This window comes from Erithacus rubecula (genome assembly GCF_903797595.1).
Source record: "Erithacus rubecula genome assembly, chromosome: 6".
In the NCBI taxonomy this organism is placed as follows: domain Eukaryota; kingdom Metazoa; phylum Chordata; class Aves; order Passeriformes; family Muscicapidae; genus Erithacus; species Erithacus rubecula.
This window is the reverse complement of record NC_136688.1, coordinates 26218059-26235031: the sequence shown is the minus strand read 5'-3', so window position 1 is coordinate 26235031 and position 16973 is coordinate 26218059. Positions and strand designations below refer to the sequence as shown.

At 40.9% G+C, this 16973-nt stretch overlaps 1 protein-coding gene across 7 annotated transcripts in view; it reads left to right on the top strand.

The window, feature by feature from the left end:
* The window catches only part of PAPLN (papilin, proteoglycan like sulfated glycoprotein), a 60796-nt gene that overhangs the window by 4948 nt on the left and 38875 nt on the right, over positions 1-16973 (top strand). For 2 of the 7 annotated variants that reach the window (XM_079308009.1, XM_079308003.1), the window contains exons 1-2: positions 5196-5600; positions 16664-16726. In XM_079308009.1, the coding sequence (XP_079164135.1) occupies positions 16670-16726 (57 nt within the window). In that variant the 5' untranslated portion in view covers positions 5196-5600; positions 16664-16669. Of the gene's footprint in view, positions 1-4993; positions 5119-5193; positions 5601-6697; positions 6782-16630; positions 16727-16973 lie in introns of those variants that run through there. The other 5 variants (XM_079308004.1, XM_079308005.1, XM_079308007.1 and 2 more) reach the window with 5 other exon arrangements.

Here is a 16973-nt window from a genome sequence, read left to right as displayed (position 1 = left end):
TCTGTTCTGGATAAGATAAGGTATTGCCTCATTTAATACATATATATGCTACTTTTTGACAGTGTGTGTTTATGTTTGCTGAATATAATTATTCCTGTTTAAATCCTGTGCATCAAGGAGTGGACAAACATAGACCCTCCAGATCTCTCTGTGTTCACAGGTTAATCTCTCTAAATGAGATTCACAGTGGGGCTGCCAAGTTTGCCCTACGCAATATTTAAATCCATGATACAGAAAAAGAAAATGGGATTGCAGTGTCCTTATAATCAGTTTCTTAATTAGAAGGACTCAAAGTATCTACTTTTAATGAAAGATGTTAGAATGATTTCCTGTAAATAACCTAAGATTTGGGGTGGGACATCAGAAAAACTAGATGTGTTATCCAATGCTAGAAAAAATTAATACCACTTCTCTTCCAATAGACTCAGCTGTATCCTGGTTTTCTTTACATGACTTATACTCGGGAGTAGTTGGGCTGGTTTAAAAACAATGTTTATTCCATTACATGTAGTTCCTCTGCTTTTTTACAGGCAAATGTTTGTGCTTCCAAGTATAGTCTTAGCAATGGAATAGTGCCTTCACTTGTATCCTGAGGTGCAGTGTACTGGAGTGCCTTTCACAACACAGTTTGCAAAAAATTAGTCACAGCACTTTGAAGTTGTTTCTTGCTTTTTGAACACTGACATTATCATTACATGCTTCTTTTCTTCTTTAAACGGCCTAAGGATGAAGAGCTGAAACTGGGTGTTGTGCTATCAGCTTGTTTGGAAAGCTGGCCTGAATAAAAGTCTCGCCTGATTTGGGTGAGAATCAGAATAAATATGAAGTGACAGGCTTGCCATTTCACTCATCTTGGAAATGGATGAAGAGAGGTACCTAATTCTTTGAATACAAAGAGTAAATTTATTTGAAGGCTCACTTGGAGAGCACAGCACAGGAATTGGCTCAGTTGTCAAGAAGGGACTAAGAGAAAAGAATCCTGCCAGACCCAAGTGCCTGTGAGTTGCTCTATTTCAGGAGCAGATTATAGCAAAATACTGATGACTGCATTGGTTTCCACAGTTCTGAGCTGCATTATGTGAAAGTGTCCAAGAAGGGAGACTAGGTAGGAATGAAGCTGATACCTCCTTGTTCTCCTGAATTACTGACTCCAGTGGCTGAGTGCTGGCCAACCACAATAAAATCAGCTCTGGTTGTAGCTGTATCAATACAAAAGTTGTAGAGCTCCTCTGCAACATCCTCAGCACCTGAAAGAGTTAATGTATGGCTAGTGCAGCAGAGATAAACCAGTGCAGAGATACTGCAAGAGGATAACAGGCTTTGATGCAGTTAACTTGTACAGCAGAGCCCATTGGTGTGTAAGACATTTTCCACCCTTCCTCTAAGGACTTTGTAATGTCTCCTGAACATGAAATTGAGCTGCTTTCCCTGAAGGGTTGACAGGATTCATTCTGTATGCTGAGAAGCTGTCATACAGAGGACTAAATGACATGCCTATCCTGCAATAGTGAGTGAGAGTCTGAGAAGAATGGAGCTATTGGTGCACTATTAAAAAGAGTTCAGTTGAAAAAAAAAACTTGAAAAACAGCTCAGTTCAGGTTGAATCAAAACTTGCTATACTGTAATTTCTTTTAAATAAGTTAAAAAATCAGTATGTCAAAAGATTTTTTTTTTTTTCAGAGTAAGCTGAAGCCTCCAATTTTCAGATGCTTGTGCAGCTGATGGAAAGACAGACATGCCATAATGTCCCCAGTAGCAGCGGATTTGATTTGACATCCCAGAGACCCTTATTTCTTTTCCTTCTCATTCAGCCATCAACACACTTATCTAGGATGTAAGATTACTGTTCAGTATTATCCTGTGCTCAGAAACATTTGAGCATATCCCCTGGGTAAAATGCAAGTACTAGGCTAAATGTAATGGCTGTCCATTTCCCTTGATTAGGCCATTGCTCTTATCTAAGAAACTGGACATTATTCTGAAAGCAAAGCAAGGTACACATCCTATTTTTAAGCATGTGACCCAGCCATAATCACAGCACCCCAGATCCTTGCTCCTTGGCTAAATGGTAAAGTGAGCAATCAAGAACACCAGTTTGTAATGTGACTATGCCATGGTTTCCTGATCACGGTAGTGTCCTGGGAGGTTCAGATTTTGAAACTAAACTGAACAGAGATTCTTCTATTCCTTGCATGAATTCCCAGGCTTCCCTTCTGGAGGTTTTTGAGTCCTGCATGAATTTTTTGGTTGCTGCTCAGGGGGAGAGGACAGGAGGTAGAAGTTAGGTGTTAAACTTCCCCTGGGGAAGAAGCAAGGTGTTTTGGTTTTATTTCTCAGTAACTAATTTCTCTGAAGCCAAGTCTGTTTTACCCATGACAGTAACCAGTGAGTAATCTTCCTGTATTTATCATGTTTGACAAGTTTTTCCATCAGTTTTTCTCCCTCTGTTGTGTTGAGGATGAGGAGTGATAGAACATCTTGTTGGGCATCTGGTGACTAGTAAAGTGCTCAGTGCTGTAAGTGTTAGCCAGCTATAACTAGCTAGACTGGAGCCCCGTCCAGTAAAGTGTGCAGATCTTTAGATTGTCTTTGGAAATAGCCTCTGGCAGTAAGGAATCCTGGTAGTTTATTCCCATGAAAGGTATAACAAAATAGAAAGGAGAAGTCTTACTGCTGGCCTCTGGCCATGCAACTGTTGAAATCCCAACTCCACAGCTCCTGTAGAGGTTGCACCTTGCCAGAAGCACTTCAGTGATCAGGCTAGAAGAGATACCATCTTCAGCAGTACCTATTCATAATGCACTCATCTCAACAGTTTCTTCTTGACCTGACCTGGGACACTCAGATGCCAGGCCAGCCACTGGACAGACCTAGTGGCAAGAGGCAAATGCCTGTGAACCTGCTGTGTTCATTCCATAGTGACCCATCAGTGTCTTACCAAGAGATGAGGTCTTGAATCAGTGGATTACCTTGTTTTCACTACAGGTAAGTGGTGAAAACAATTTCAACACAAGGATCATGTCCTTTCTCCCTGAGGAAAGGTACATATGCAAAACTCTCTGTGAAACCACAGGGCAAAGGTTTATTTGTGTTGCCTTTTTCTGGGTAAGAACTAGCCTCAAGTTCAAATCCTACGCTAACAGCTTCTGATTTTGTCACATCTCTGCTGGAACCAGGAAGTATAAGCAGATTATTCTTTTCTTCCTTTTTAATAAAAGAAATTTTATTGATGTTTCATATTGCTTAGTTGTGGTAAAAGTCTGGTCACTTCTTTTTTTATTTCAGCATATCAGGAGCTCATCTATTAAGTCTGTATGGGGTTAAAATTAATCCAGATGTGTTTATACAGTATCTGCTTTAATGCAGTAGGCACAGCTGTTTTTTGGATGTATCCTGGCTAGATTCCAATGTGAGCAGTAACCTTTTCCCTGTCTCTGTGCTCCCTCATAGTTTATCAACAAGAACACAAGAACTACAGGAACATTATTAAGTTTGGTATTTTAAAAAACATTGATTGAGGGTCCCATTGCCATGAATGGCATTTTAATGATTGGGTATTTATAAAATGATCTGAAGTTGTGAGGGGTTTTGCCTTCTAGTTTTTGAAACTTTGGGACTGGATTTCAAGCTTTTTCTTGCCAATGGGCTAAAATCTTTAAAGTGATCTGAGAGTTTGGTTTATTCATGGAAGGCCAGGGGCTCAGGTGTTGGCTTGATGGCTGTAAGGTTGGATGTAAGGTGACACCTACCAGGATGGCATTAGCCAGTGGCTAATTGAGAGTGCAGGTAGAAAAAGAAAAAGCATGTGCTCATGTAACCATTTTCTGATGCAAAAGGAGGGATCACATCTTGGGCCAAAGCCCTAATTTATTTTTATTAAAAGAAAATTTGAATCTAAACCAGCACCACCATCAGATGTTCTTCTGGGGTGTATTGTGTCTTTCAGTATCCTGTGGTTCCCCTCCTGCTTGGTGGAGGTGTTGCCATTTTGTGCTGCATTTCCTGTTTGGGCTTATCCTTGTTTATTGTGGCAGACTTAGCTTTGACAGGAAAGTACAGGATTGCTTTTGCTTGTGGAAAAGATGTGACTTTTATCTGAACTCTGTCCCCTGTGGGATGAGTAATGGTAGTATTTGAGAACTGTGTACCTTTCATGGTTAGCTGCTAGACAGGGATTGAACAGCAGGGATGAAGAGAGCCATATCCCTGGAATAAAATTGCTTCTGTGTCTGATGCATTTATGAGTCTGCTAGAAACTTCCATTTGAAGCTGTGCACATCTAAGCTTGGCAACAGTTGGCAAGGACAGTGTCCCTTTTGATTATCTAAAGCAGCAGCATGGCCAAGAAGACAGAAGTGATACCAGTTCTGGAGATTTCATTGCACATCTTGATGTCTTCCATGGAAGATCCAACATGTGGAGTTACTTGAAGGTAGAAGCTTCATCTTGCCTTTGAAAAACAGGGTTCTCTCTTACGGTTACAAATGAGCTACTGATTTAAAAAGACTCTAAAACTCTAAAGACAAAACATAAAAAACCAACTCAAACTTGGAACTTTAAAGCTATTCTTATAATCTAGGAAACCTTGGTCATAATATTAAATAGGGTTTGAAATGCTGGTAGCTATTATAATTGTTGGACCAGAATCTATTTTTCTAGATTTGTGGTCTCTGTATTTCAGTATTTATTTGTTTTATACTAAGCAGAGGACAAAATCAATGGGGGGCCAGATTTATCTGTTTGCAAAATAAAACAAAAGCAACACATAAGTTGTTATGCAATGTTTTCTCTAGTATCCACATGATTAAAAACACAAGTTTTTCCTTGAAATGCATCCAACTAGATTCCTTTTTCTTTAACAGTTTTTATGTTGTTAAATTGTTCCTTCAAGGGGGTTTTCAGGGCGTTTCTGAATTGCATGGCAATTGTTAGAGGAAAAAACTAGAGAAACCTGTGCTGCCATTGTCTTTGGTTAAATTCAGGTCTGTATCCAAACTGCTGCTATTGTCAGATTTTAAGGGTCTACTTAACTTTGCCTAGACCCAAATCTAGCTATGAATTGTATTTAAGTTCAAAGTTTATTTTGTTAAAAGCTTATTTGTGAACTGTAGTTTCAAGGTAAATGTAAAGTTAATTTTTTTTTTCAGAGTTAAGAACTCACTGAAAATGAATACTGAAGGGATTTTTGGATAGCTCTCTCTCTTTTGATATGATGCCTACAGCTAAAATAAAACCAGTTACAAAGGGCTCCACCTCTGTTACAACTTTAGGCAGAGTTTAGAGCTCATGTGTGTGCTCACACACAGAGTACAGAAGCTACAAACAATTCCAAGGCAGGCGTGCCTTGTGTGCATGCTTAGGACGCTGGCTTTCCAAAGCAAAACTGAAAACTCATGTGAAGAAACAGAGAAGCTGAAGGGGTTAAATGAAATACAACTCTGCTTTTCCTGTGCAGTAAGGATTAGTAACCAAACAGAAGCAGGAGAGAAGAGGGCTGAAGTGGCACTGTTTCAACAAGAACGATTGGAAAGTGGCTTCTGGAGCTTGACTGCAGAGTATCTCCAACTTTTGTGCTCACCTGTCACAGGCACACGAGGAAGGTAGGAGGTGACTTTGTGTTCTGGGCTGTCTCCCTCTACCTGGATATCTATTCTCTATTAGTCTTTTCAGTGCTAAACTGTTCTTAATTTCCCACCTTTCTTTCTTTCCTTTCAATTAAAAGACTACAGGGGAGAGGAGAGACCAGAGTCCTTATGACTACAGAAATTAACTTCTCAGAAGGGAGGGAAGAAGATGCAGTGTGTGTTTGGTGAGCGCGCGTACCTTTGACGCGCATCGGTGGATGCCAGCGGCACTCCATGTGCTCGCTGCTCCTGCTGTCGGTGCCGTTCCTGCAGTGCCGGCTGGGGGAGCAGGGCGGGAGGTGTCCGGGAAGGTGTCCGGGATGCGGGGCGAGCCCGCCGGGGTCACACACACGCAGGGTGCCAGGCAGATGCGGCTGGGCTACGGACTGCACGAACGGAGCTCTAATAAAAGCCTGGCTGGGCGCTGCGGCTCCTGTGGCCCCTGACCGCCATCCCTGGAGAGCTCCGCTCCCGCTCGTGTGCCAGCAGGTGCTGAGGGCAGGGCGCGGCCGCGCATCCCTCGGCGCTGCGTGAGGGAGCCGCAGGCAGGCCCGGCAAACCGAGCGCCGCAGCTGGCTGTGGAGGAAAGGGAGCTGTGTGGAAAGGGATCTGTGTGGGACTCCCTGAGGGAGGCTGAGGTGTGCGGCAGGCAGGCCAAGGCTGCAGCTCAGCAATGCCGGGAGCTGTCCTGGCACGGAGCAGGTAATGGTCTGGAAGCAATGTGGGAGAGCGGCACATTGGCCTGGAGCACGGGGCGCTCCTTCTGGCTGAGGGGTCAGGTGGGAGTAGGGGAGAAGTGATTTGAAGCTAAGTTTCAAAGCTTTGGTGAAGCTTATGCTAGCTTTGAATTGAGTCCTAGGACTAGGAAAAACAAGTACGAGTGTAGGAGTTTAGTGAGGTGGTGGGTTTGTTTAGGTCTGCCTGTAGAGACCTTAAAGTGAGTTTGTAAACACCCTTGTTTGTTACTTTGGAAAGTATCTACACAAACACGCATTTACCCTTTGTACACTGTACTTATGAGGTCCTTCAACAGCTCCTTTATGAACTTCCATGTTTTTATCCTGGCTTCTCAGAGATGTACCACACACTTTAATGCCAGGGCATCCCCAGTCTCTGCAGACAGAGCATCCATGAAAAGCCATTCTTTCCCAGGTGCAGTGTGAGGATGACAATGTGCTACACACCCTGTGTGTACTGGACAGCCTCACTCCAGCCTTCCAGGACAAAGGCTCTGCTCTTACAGGGAGCAAAGCGAGGAGTTTGTCATGAGGAACAAGGGTGGAAAAAGCCACCAAGTGTCTTTGGAATGGCACTAACTTAAACTAATATTTGTTCATATCAGTGAATTAATCAACTGATAAAAGAAAAAAAATAAAGCAGAGCAAATTTGGTATCTCTGGAAGTTTTGTGCTTTTTTTTCTGACCAGTGTGAGACAATTAAGACTTCTATTTTGAGCCTTTTCAGGTTCTTATACACTGTGAAGTGTCCTGACACCTTAAAGGTGTTTGGTTTTGAAATATTTTTCTCTGTGAAATTTTAAGCATTTGATGGCATCACAGAAATGCTGGGGTTGGGATAGTTTTTTGTAGCATTTGCCTATTCCAGATCTGATTGCTACTAAACAATCCACTCTGAATGTAGCCTTTGATAGCAGATGTGTATTGAGTGATTTGAGGTGATTTTCAAGCAAGGATGTAGAGCTTTGTTTGCTGGTCTCTATATATTTATGCTAAAAAGAATATTTGGCAAAAAAAACCAAAATTGTCTCAATTTTATGGGAAAGTAGCCCCAACTGTGTGAAGAACTTACAGAATGGATGATCTCAAATGCTACCATTCAGTAGGTGCAGTAACTTCTGATGCAGATCACTTCCCTTTGGCTTTGGGATAGGCTCTCTCAGATCCAGCTGCTTACCAGCTTGGTAAAGGAGAATGCAGGTAGATCCCACCTAATCTGGCTGCTTCAGGAATTAACTGCCTCTCAAATTAGGCACCAAGATTCTTTTGGAGTCTAGGTGAATGTCTGTGTCCAGACTTGCTAAAAGGGTTGAGGAAACAGGAAAGCAGCTAGGTTATTGCAACTGGTTTTCTTGGTAGCACTTTTTGAGCCAAAGGTGCAAAGTTTATTCTTTTTGTTCTGTTAAAATAGGAGACCTGAGAGAAAGAGAAAAAAAAAAACCAAAACCAACAAACCCCTGATCTTGATTGTGGACCCCTTCTTCTGAATATAATGTAAATAAGGCAAAATACTATTCTGTGCTTCAGGACATGTAGAGCTTAGGCTACCAGAAGGCTTTCTCTTTGTTTAGTGGGGACCTTAAATGCTAATAAAATGTTAGCCATTTTTTTGTTCATGTATGTACCTAGTGCCTTATAATGCACAGCAAACAAATAGCTTTTCTTAAGAGGATGGGAGCTCTGTTTTGTATGAGAACAGCACCTAGAATACACAGGATGCCATTACATAGTCCTCACAATTAGCATTATAGGCTCATCATCAGCTGGATCAAGGGGGAAATGTTTCCCTGGGGGCATTTTGATGCCCAGTGAACACCAGAAGAAATAGGTTGCTTTGCTCTTAGGTCTGTGGGAAGGATGATACAGAAGTGCTGTAAGCCCTGCAGTGTACCTGGCACAGCTACTGAGCCCAGGCAGTGATGGATGATTGCTTGGATCCAGGACAGTCAATTGCAGTTATGTCCACTGTGTGATGGACTTGTCAAAAGGACTTATTTCTCTCAAAAGGATGCTCTGCTGGATAAGCTTCACAGGATCATTTTTTAGCACTCCTGGATCTGAACTGTGATTTGTTGTGGTCCAGTCTTGTCTCAGACAATGAATAATAAGGGTTGCTAGATGTTAGGGAAGGGACTTTCATATAGAAGTACTTGAGTGGGTGTCTACTCATATGCATAGCCTATGATCAAATCATTTGTTTATGCTTTCTCACACAGTAATGAGCTCACCTTCCTGACATGGAGACGTGATGTATAGGAAATAAGTGCCATCCAGAGATTGTTTATTTCTCTGCCTAGCCCTTAAAGCAGTTTGGTTTGGGCATCTGTGGGAGAAACTAGCTTCAGAGCAAAGAACCAATTTATTTTTAGATCACACCGTTGCCATTTTGCTGTGATCACACCGTCGAGCATGTGCTTCCTTTGAGATCTCTCCAGGCACTGCAGTGAGATCGCACCCTCCTAAGATCTTTTTTTATGAAGTTAATTTTTAATGACAGATGAAAGATGCTAGAGCCAGTATTGTCAGAAACAGCAGCCCCAATTCCACTAGCACATATTCTCCCTGCTAAATTTGTTCATCTAAAGTTCTGGTTCAAGTTGTGATTTTGTTCCATTTTTGTTTCTTTTAGTTCACCTCATGTTACTCATCTTTCTCTTGCACAGTAATGTAAGCAAGCCCACAGATTTCTCTGCAGGAATTTCTGCCTTATACCACTGAAGGTGTGTCTGCATCACAGTCTGTAGGGGTGATTCCTTAGGGAAGAGATGTACCTGTGCAAGTGTGTTGTGTTTGACATGTTTATATACATATATATAAAAATATATATAAAACTGAGTTAACTTTAAATGAAAAAAAATATATATACTGGCTTCCAGAAACAATGTAGAGGCAGCAGCAATCAAAACCCACATGAGGTTCAGGATAAATAGTCTCATGTTTTCCTGTCTATTATTAGTCCCCAAGCAAATTTTTTTAAAGGTTTTACAGGTGTTCCCTGTGCATATATACTACAAGCATACTGTTGAATGTTCCTCTCAGTGAGCAGAGATATAAATCTTGCAAAGGGAGGCAGAGAAAAATTTATATGGTTTTAAAATCTCCTCTTGAAATAATGCTTGTTTGTTGGTTTATTTTAACCCATTGCACAGCAGAGAAATTGTTGTGTTTATATTTAGGATGGAATGAAATGAAATAAATTTTGAAACAATCTTCTAGCATGAAAATCTTTTATTTTTCCTAAATAATTCTCAAAAATTTGAATTGCAAGAGATTAGTCTCAGCTGGGTAACTGGTAATTGTAACTACAACTGTTAATTGTACTGGTAATTACAATTTCCAATTGTAAGAGATTAGTCTCAGAGGCTTAGGTGAGGGTGGGGAGGGAAGTCCCTCCCACTGTAAGCAAAGAGCAGGTTTGAGACCACGTGTGGAAACTGAATAGGCACAAGTTTGTGGGGCCTAATGAGATGCATCCCAGGGTCCTGAGAGAATTGACTGTTGTGGTTGTCAAGCCACCCTCCATGATATTTGAAAAGTTATAGCAGTCAGGCAAACTCCCCAGTGACTGGATAAAAGTAAACATTTTTCCTGTTTTTAAGAAGAGGATAAAGGAAGGCCCAGAGAACTAACACTTACGAGGTTAACAACCTCAACAACACTTCTGGTTGCTCAGAAAAAGTGGGGTTGCCCCATCCCTGGAAGTTCAATGCCAGGTCAGATGTGGCTTTGAACAACGTGGTCTAGTGGAGGTGTCCCTGCCTGTGGCAGGAGGGTTGAACTAAACGTCCCTGTTAAGGTCCCTTCCAACCCAATCCATGCCATTATTTATAAACAGCAGTGCTCAGTATTGGGTGATATTTCAGGCCAGGCTAAATAACTCATAGAAATGAAGCTTAAGCTGTGACAGGACAGCAGTAAATGTAAAAGATTGTTAGCCATTCCTCTTCAATTATGCTAGTGTTTGTGGTATTATATCCTTGTCATGTATTTTCCATAGGCAGTGTGTGGCTTCTTTTAGCAGTGTCTAAATCAGTCTGTGTGCTTGTCATTATCCCTACATGCTCCCAAATTTAATTAACAGCTAAGCACTGTAAGACTACGAAAATAGAAGGCAGAATCCTATCTTTACTCCTTATAATAAATCTCTTGCTGCAAACCTAATAGTGGGAGGCTAGTTGCATAAAATTGAATCTGAGCTGATATTAATAGGTAGACAGAAAATTGCCCACATGAAATACTGTATTAGCTCCTGTAAAGGGCTGGCATGGTGATTGCATTTGCTTAGATGCTGCTTCACTGACCTAAGCCTGAGATACATCACTGTGGATTTTGGAGAGGAGAGCGAGGCAGGTCTGCATCTTCCCACCCACTGACAGGGTATAGTGTGAGGCCATACTAGAATCTCTGTGTGTTGATCTTGTTCTTGAGCCTGATGATTTTTCAGCTACTGTTCAGTGTGCTTTCAGTATTCAGAGGCTGCTGTGGCTTCCCCAGGTGTTGCTGAACTTTACTGTAGAAGTCCTCGGTAAAACATTTTGTCAATCTCTGTCAGCCACATGAAGCCGGTGTGGATTCATGTTAGGAATCAGCCTGAAGGCTGAGTTGAAAACCATGGATAGAGCAGGCTCAAAGGTGATTTTGTGTTACCTCTACTAAGTTCTCAGTCAGCTGGTGCTATGCTGCTGTGCTTGTTAGCAAGCTTTTCTAACTTTTTTTTTTTTTTTTTTTTTTTTTTTTTTTTTTAACAAGATATTTTAAACCTATTCTAGCTGAAAGTTTGTCTTTCATAATATGCATAACATGGCAGAAAATATACCTCAGTGGGATTACTTCCTTGATGAGGATTGTTCAACTTCTAACATCTATTTAGAATTAATTATTAAATATGGATGCCAATGGTAAAGACACTGCCATAAAATTTCAGACAACTTGCACTTGCTTTCTTTTCTCTCTTTTTCCATTAAGCCCTTACAGTCAGTCCTTTGTTTGAACTCATTTATAAACATTTATCCCTTGCTTTGTATACAAACAGTTCTTCATAAATGTGGTTCATTGCATGGTCAAGACAAAGGAGATTCATCATCCTGCTGTTTTAACAGGCACATAGACATTATTTGGCTTATCTGCCCAAGCCCAAAGGAAGTAAGACCCATGATTTTCTTTGAAAAATTGTCCAAAAAAGGATTATTTACTGTGTTTGGGGAAGAAAATGGGCATATTAAGAAGTATCTTGAGTGTGGTATCACCTGTCTAAAGCAGTGATTTATTTCCTGGTTCCTCCAGGCTGTGGTCCTCATGCTCTCCTTACTCAACTCACATCCTAAACAAAGGGAGGTTTTTCCCTATCCTTGATCTCTGTTCCATGGAGAACCTTTGTCTCTCCACCTTCATCTTAGCTTCTTTCTCTGTGTGTATGTTTTTTCTTTTTAATTCTTCCAGCAAAAACTTAAAGGTGCTTCTCAGTTGTCAAGGCAAACAAAAGCAAGCTGGAACAAAGATATGCTGGATGGTTTTTGGAGCAAAGCAAAAATTATAATGTCTTTAGAAAATGTAGTGAATCTAAAAGCTCAAAGACTTTGCTCTCAGTCAATGACTCAAAAAATTTATGTCTGTGAGTAACAGGATGATGATATGTTGCCCGTTCTGGCTTCCCACCTCCTTCAACAGAACTTCTAAAAATGTAACATCAAAGTGAGATCTGATGTGCTAAAGGAGAGTGTGTGGAGGAAAGGGAAGGAATTTCTAAAAAGGTGTGAGTAGTGGGATCCCTGTGGCAGCATCTGCTTTAGTGCTAGATGTGCTAAATTTTACAATAAGCCATTTCTGTTGACATTGCAGCAGGTACATATTTCCTGCCAGGGTGGTCATCCTGTATCTCAGAAGCTGTGCATGCAAAGGCAGCTTTTGTGTCAGGGTCACTTCAAAGGGAATGATAGATCCATACTGGGTAATTCAAATTCCCAAAAGGGAGATGAAATTACTTGTAAGGACTTGCCAAAGTCAGTAATGCTCGGTGGTTTTGCCACTTACCTGCATGTCCAGCTAAATCTCATCTAGATTACACAAGTGGGAACCCTGAAGGAGTCTTTTTTCTTCTGCCTATGAACCACTCCTAGAACAATCCCTGACCCACACATGTGATATATGTCTTTGGCCAAGGATAATTTAGAGATGTGGTTCACAGGCCAAAGAAGACTGGTCTGTCTTATGTGCTAAACAGATAATAACACTGGCTGTCCAATCATTTTCAAAAAGAATAGAGAAAACCTATAAGTGTGTGAGCAATGGAACTCATGAAATTTGTTTTATTCTGACACTGTGATCTGATTGTATAGTGCCTAAACAGCTTAAATTCTTGCTTAAACAAGGCTAAGTTATTCATAACATTACTTTTAAGTTTGGATTTCCTTCCTGTTGAAAAGAAAAAGTCATCATCTAAATAGATTTAAAGTTCAACACATTTCTTCATCCTGATCCAGTATCTTTTCCCTCAAAATGTAAATGTATTGCTTTTGTGACCCTGAAATTAGACAACTGATTCAGAGCTATTATTTCATATATATACAGGCAATGTAGGTCTTGTTTCCCCAAGAACATGGATGATAAGAGGTTGTTTGGAAAAGTGGAAAAGTTTAAGTAAGCAATTTTATTTGTGCATTGGAAGGCAGGATTTGCACACATAAAGTAAATACAGGAGTCATTAAAACTGTCCTTGATTCCAAAACATACTCCTGGTCTTCAGGAAGATTTGACTGATCTTGCTAAGCCTACCTGGCCCCAGATAAGAGTTTCTAACTCTTAATAAAATATTTTTACTGCAGCTCACTGCTGGCTCTGCTAGAGAGAAGTCTCCAAGTCTGCCCATCTGTCTTTTCTAGAACTTCTGTTTGTAAAGGCAAAAGCTTTTCTAAGTGTGTTCAGTGTTAAGCCCTGAAATAAGGGTGCTTATCCCAGTTTCCAGTGGTAATGGAGTTCTTGTGTTCTGTTCAGTTAGGAAATTTCAGCTATCTCCTCTGTGGTGCTCTCATCCTCCTGTTTTGGAATAGAAGGTTCCTGAGCTGTTAAAGTTAGATCCCAGTTTGAATTTCTCCAGTGTTTGGAGAAGTTTGGGTCAGCATCTCCTATAGAAAATGGTCCAGAGCTGAACTCTAAAGCTAATTCTTTTTGACCAAGCTCACAGATGGCTGGAACCACTCCCCACTTCAAGCCTTTTATCCATCTCACCCAAGCAGTTAATGCCAGATGTGACTGCCTAGATAATTTTAATATCTTCTGGTGTATGGGCAGAGGTTTCAGCTGGGCACACCTCTAGTTCTGGTTAAAGGTTCTGGTTGTTCCTTTCTTCATGTGAACTCATAAACCCTCTCCCTGAGATAACTTCATATTTTAGCACTATGGCAGGAATTCCTCCTTGTGAGCTTTCCAGCAGCTGTTCCATAGCTTGAGCATAAAGTCACCATTTCCCCTCGGGCTCTGCTGCTGTTTCTGGGTGGAGGAGGGGTGGAGATGCTGTTCTAGCACACAGTGGGAAAAGGGAGCTGGGGAGGGCTGAAGAAAGCTGGAGAAGGGCAGGAGGCTCAGGGAGCAGCAGCTGTTGTTGCTACAAGTGAAAGAACTGCAAAACACTGTCCTTTTCATTCCTTCCCCCACATACCCAGCCTGCAGTGAGAAGAATGGCAAATGAGCAGAATAAACATATGTTGCTGTACTCCAGGTCCTGCAAGGAGTTAAAGGGCCATTAAATTCAGAAACAGAATTTGACCCTTTTTTTAAAGTTTCAGACAGATTCTTCAATCCCATCTGTTGTGGTTGAACCCAAGGTGAAAGGAATCAATGCTGAATTCTGCAACTGGGGAAGCTTTTAAAATAACAAGTTTGTTGATGCTCAGTAATCAAATACAAGGTTTGTTTTCCAGTGGGGAATTTCAGAGGATACAGATGGTCATGTTCTTCCTTCTGCTGATCCTTCCTGGAATCTCTTGACTAGTTTAATAGGGCTGATGGTCTAAATATTTTAATGGTAAATTTGGCACATATGATAGCAATTTCCATGCAAGTGCAATGGCACAAAAGTACAAGCAAGCACCAGAGCTGTAACCTCTTGCTGGTTTGGTGCCCAGGGTTGCCCTATACATTGGGTTCTGACTCTAGTTGTCTCCTCAGAGAATCTTTTTCTCCTGTCTGGCTAAAATCATTACCTGGGGAATGGGAGTGCTCCTAGCCCTGGTGACCTGCTCCTCTAGCCTGTTCTCCAGGAGTCTCATTTGGTTTGGTCCCAGCTCCCTGTCTGCCTCTTGGCTCAGATGGTAGAAAAAGCTGAGCAGACAGTTCATTAGCAGCAGTACAAGGATTTGATCTTCAAGGCCATATCTGTGAACCCAAGAGGTGGCTGGAAATGGAATATGTGAGAGGAGTGCTGGGGAAGAGATGATGTTTTTTCTTTTTTCCCCCTCATGGTGGTAGGAAAAGGAACTGATCTCAAATATTTACCTCTGATACCAGTACCCTTCAAGGAAGATGCTGTTTTCCCAGTACCTTTTCCTAGTGCTGTGGACACATTATAAAGTCATTCAGGAGAACTTTGCTGTTTGTGTACACAGATCTTGTAGTGAAAGGATCTCTTCTTGCCTGTACTTCCCCTGAGAAAGGATAGGATGCTTGGTAGGGTTGTGATACAGATCCAGCCCAATCTGATCATTGGCCTTTACAGCACAGAGATCATTCTTTACCTCTTCTGGAGGGTATCCCCAGGTTGTTTCTTCCTTGATTCTAATAGGAAGAGTAGTAGTAGCACCTGTGGCTGATGGAAGATTCACAGTCTTCCCTCAGTTTCCTAAGAATGACTAAACCAAAATTAATTAAAATATTTTCATATAAAAAGCTCCTGTATCTTCATTTGCTTATTAATCTTATGATTGGCACTCACTATTTAGGGAGAGAAGTTTATCAGTGTTTATTTTCCCAATTTCATTTTCCCTGATCATCACCATATTGCGCACAGATTTTGGTGCAACTACATTTTTTTAGTAGCTTTTACATTTAAAAGAGAAAGTATTTAGGAACAAACCTTTTATTCTCAGTGTGGTGAATGCTGGGGGTGTTAAAATCCATGGTATGTATGGGCTTGGAGAGTTGTAATAATATCTGTTAATTGAGGCTTATAAGAAAAATGGCTGCCCATCATATAGCAACCTGAAATACTCAAATACCAGATCAAGTAAGTTTCATTTTGGGTATTTCTTGCTTCTGATGTCATATCCTCATGCAACAATGATTTTATATCTATGTTATCATTGTTAATAGTGATACATTCTATATTTTATCTGGATTTAATAGCCAGACTAAAAGAGCTATATATGATGTTTTAATATTAAAACAGATATTGTTACAACGACTGATGAAATAAATATTTCTTCCTTGATGAATTTGTGTACTGTGAAGGGAAAATTTCTCCTTTTACCTTTCCTTTTCCAAGTTAAAAAGAAGCTCAAACTAGATAAAACTGTGCTAGGAATATCTTGTCCATCACTTTTTTTTTTCCCCCTGAGCTTAACTGGTCACAAGGTCATGAGAAAATGGTGATGAGAAAGAGTCAGTCTGTAGTGGCTGAAGTGTGCCTGTCACAGCTGTGAGCTCTGGTGAGTGGTGACTGGTGTGGGCTTCAGCTCAAAAGAGGAAGGATTTGGTAGCAACAGGGAATGCACCAACAAAGTATTTTGGTCCTAAATGTGGATAATGCCCCAAATTTAGGAACTGTTGTATGCTGCCATACCAGCCTGTATGACCTGATCTCCTTTTTAATTCTGCAGAGGGGATATAACTACTCATGGTGGAATCTAGCTATAGCTGTCCATGATGAATTGCTGGATTTTGAACAAGCACAACCACACAAGATGAATGTAGGGTATAAAAATGTTAGCTGTAGATTTTTTTACCTTGGGTTGGTTGAAGTCATTGCAATCTTCAAGTATTTTATCAGGTGTGTATGTAAAGAGGTGGGAGGGCAGACATGCAACAGCATGCACCTTCCACTGTGCCTGGGGATGGTGTTCTCATAATACCAGAGGAAAGTTCAGGGAAATATGCACTCTCAGTAATTATATCCTGTCTTTCTGTGCGAGGTAATTTCAATCTTTGCAGGTGTCTTCATTTATCCAGGGAGTTTAGTGGTAAAACTGCTTTCTTCTCTCCCCTTGATTTGACTTCCACCTCCATTTTTACTTCATGCTATCATAGCTTTTTCACCAAACAATCAGCAAAGAAGCAAGCAACCCTGATGAGTAATTTTTCTGTTCCCACAGGCAGAGATGAAGAACTTGTTCCTTCTGCTCATGCTAACAACGATGTCACCTTCTGCATTTTCAGTAAGTAAATGCTCTTCTGAGCACTGTTATAAGAAATGAAAGATACTTCTGTTAAGAACTGTCAATATCTGTAACTCAAGCGCTTTGTAGAAAGTACTTCTAAATGAGCTAATAGGTTCAAGTTATCAGGCCTATTGTGGTGCATCTTATGAAAAGTCTAACATGGCAATTAAATAATAGAATTCTGGTAGTGCCTCTGGTTCCAGGGATGTTATCTGCAAAGCAGTGATTGCCATCTCCTGCTTCA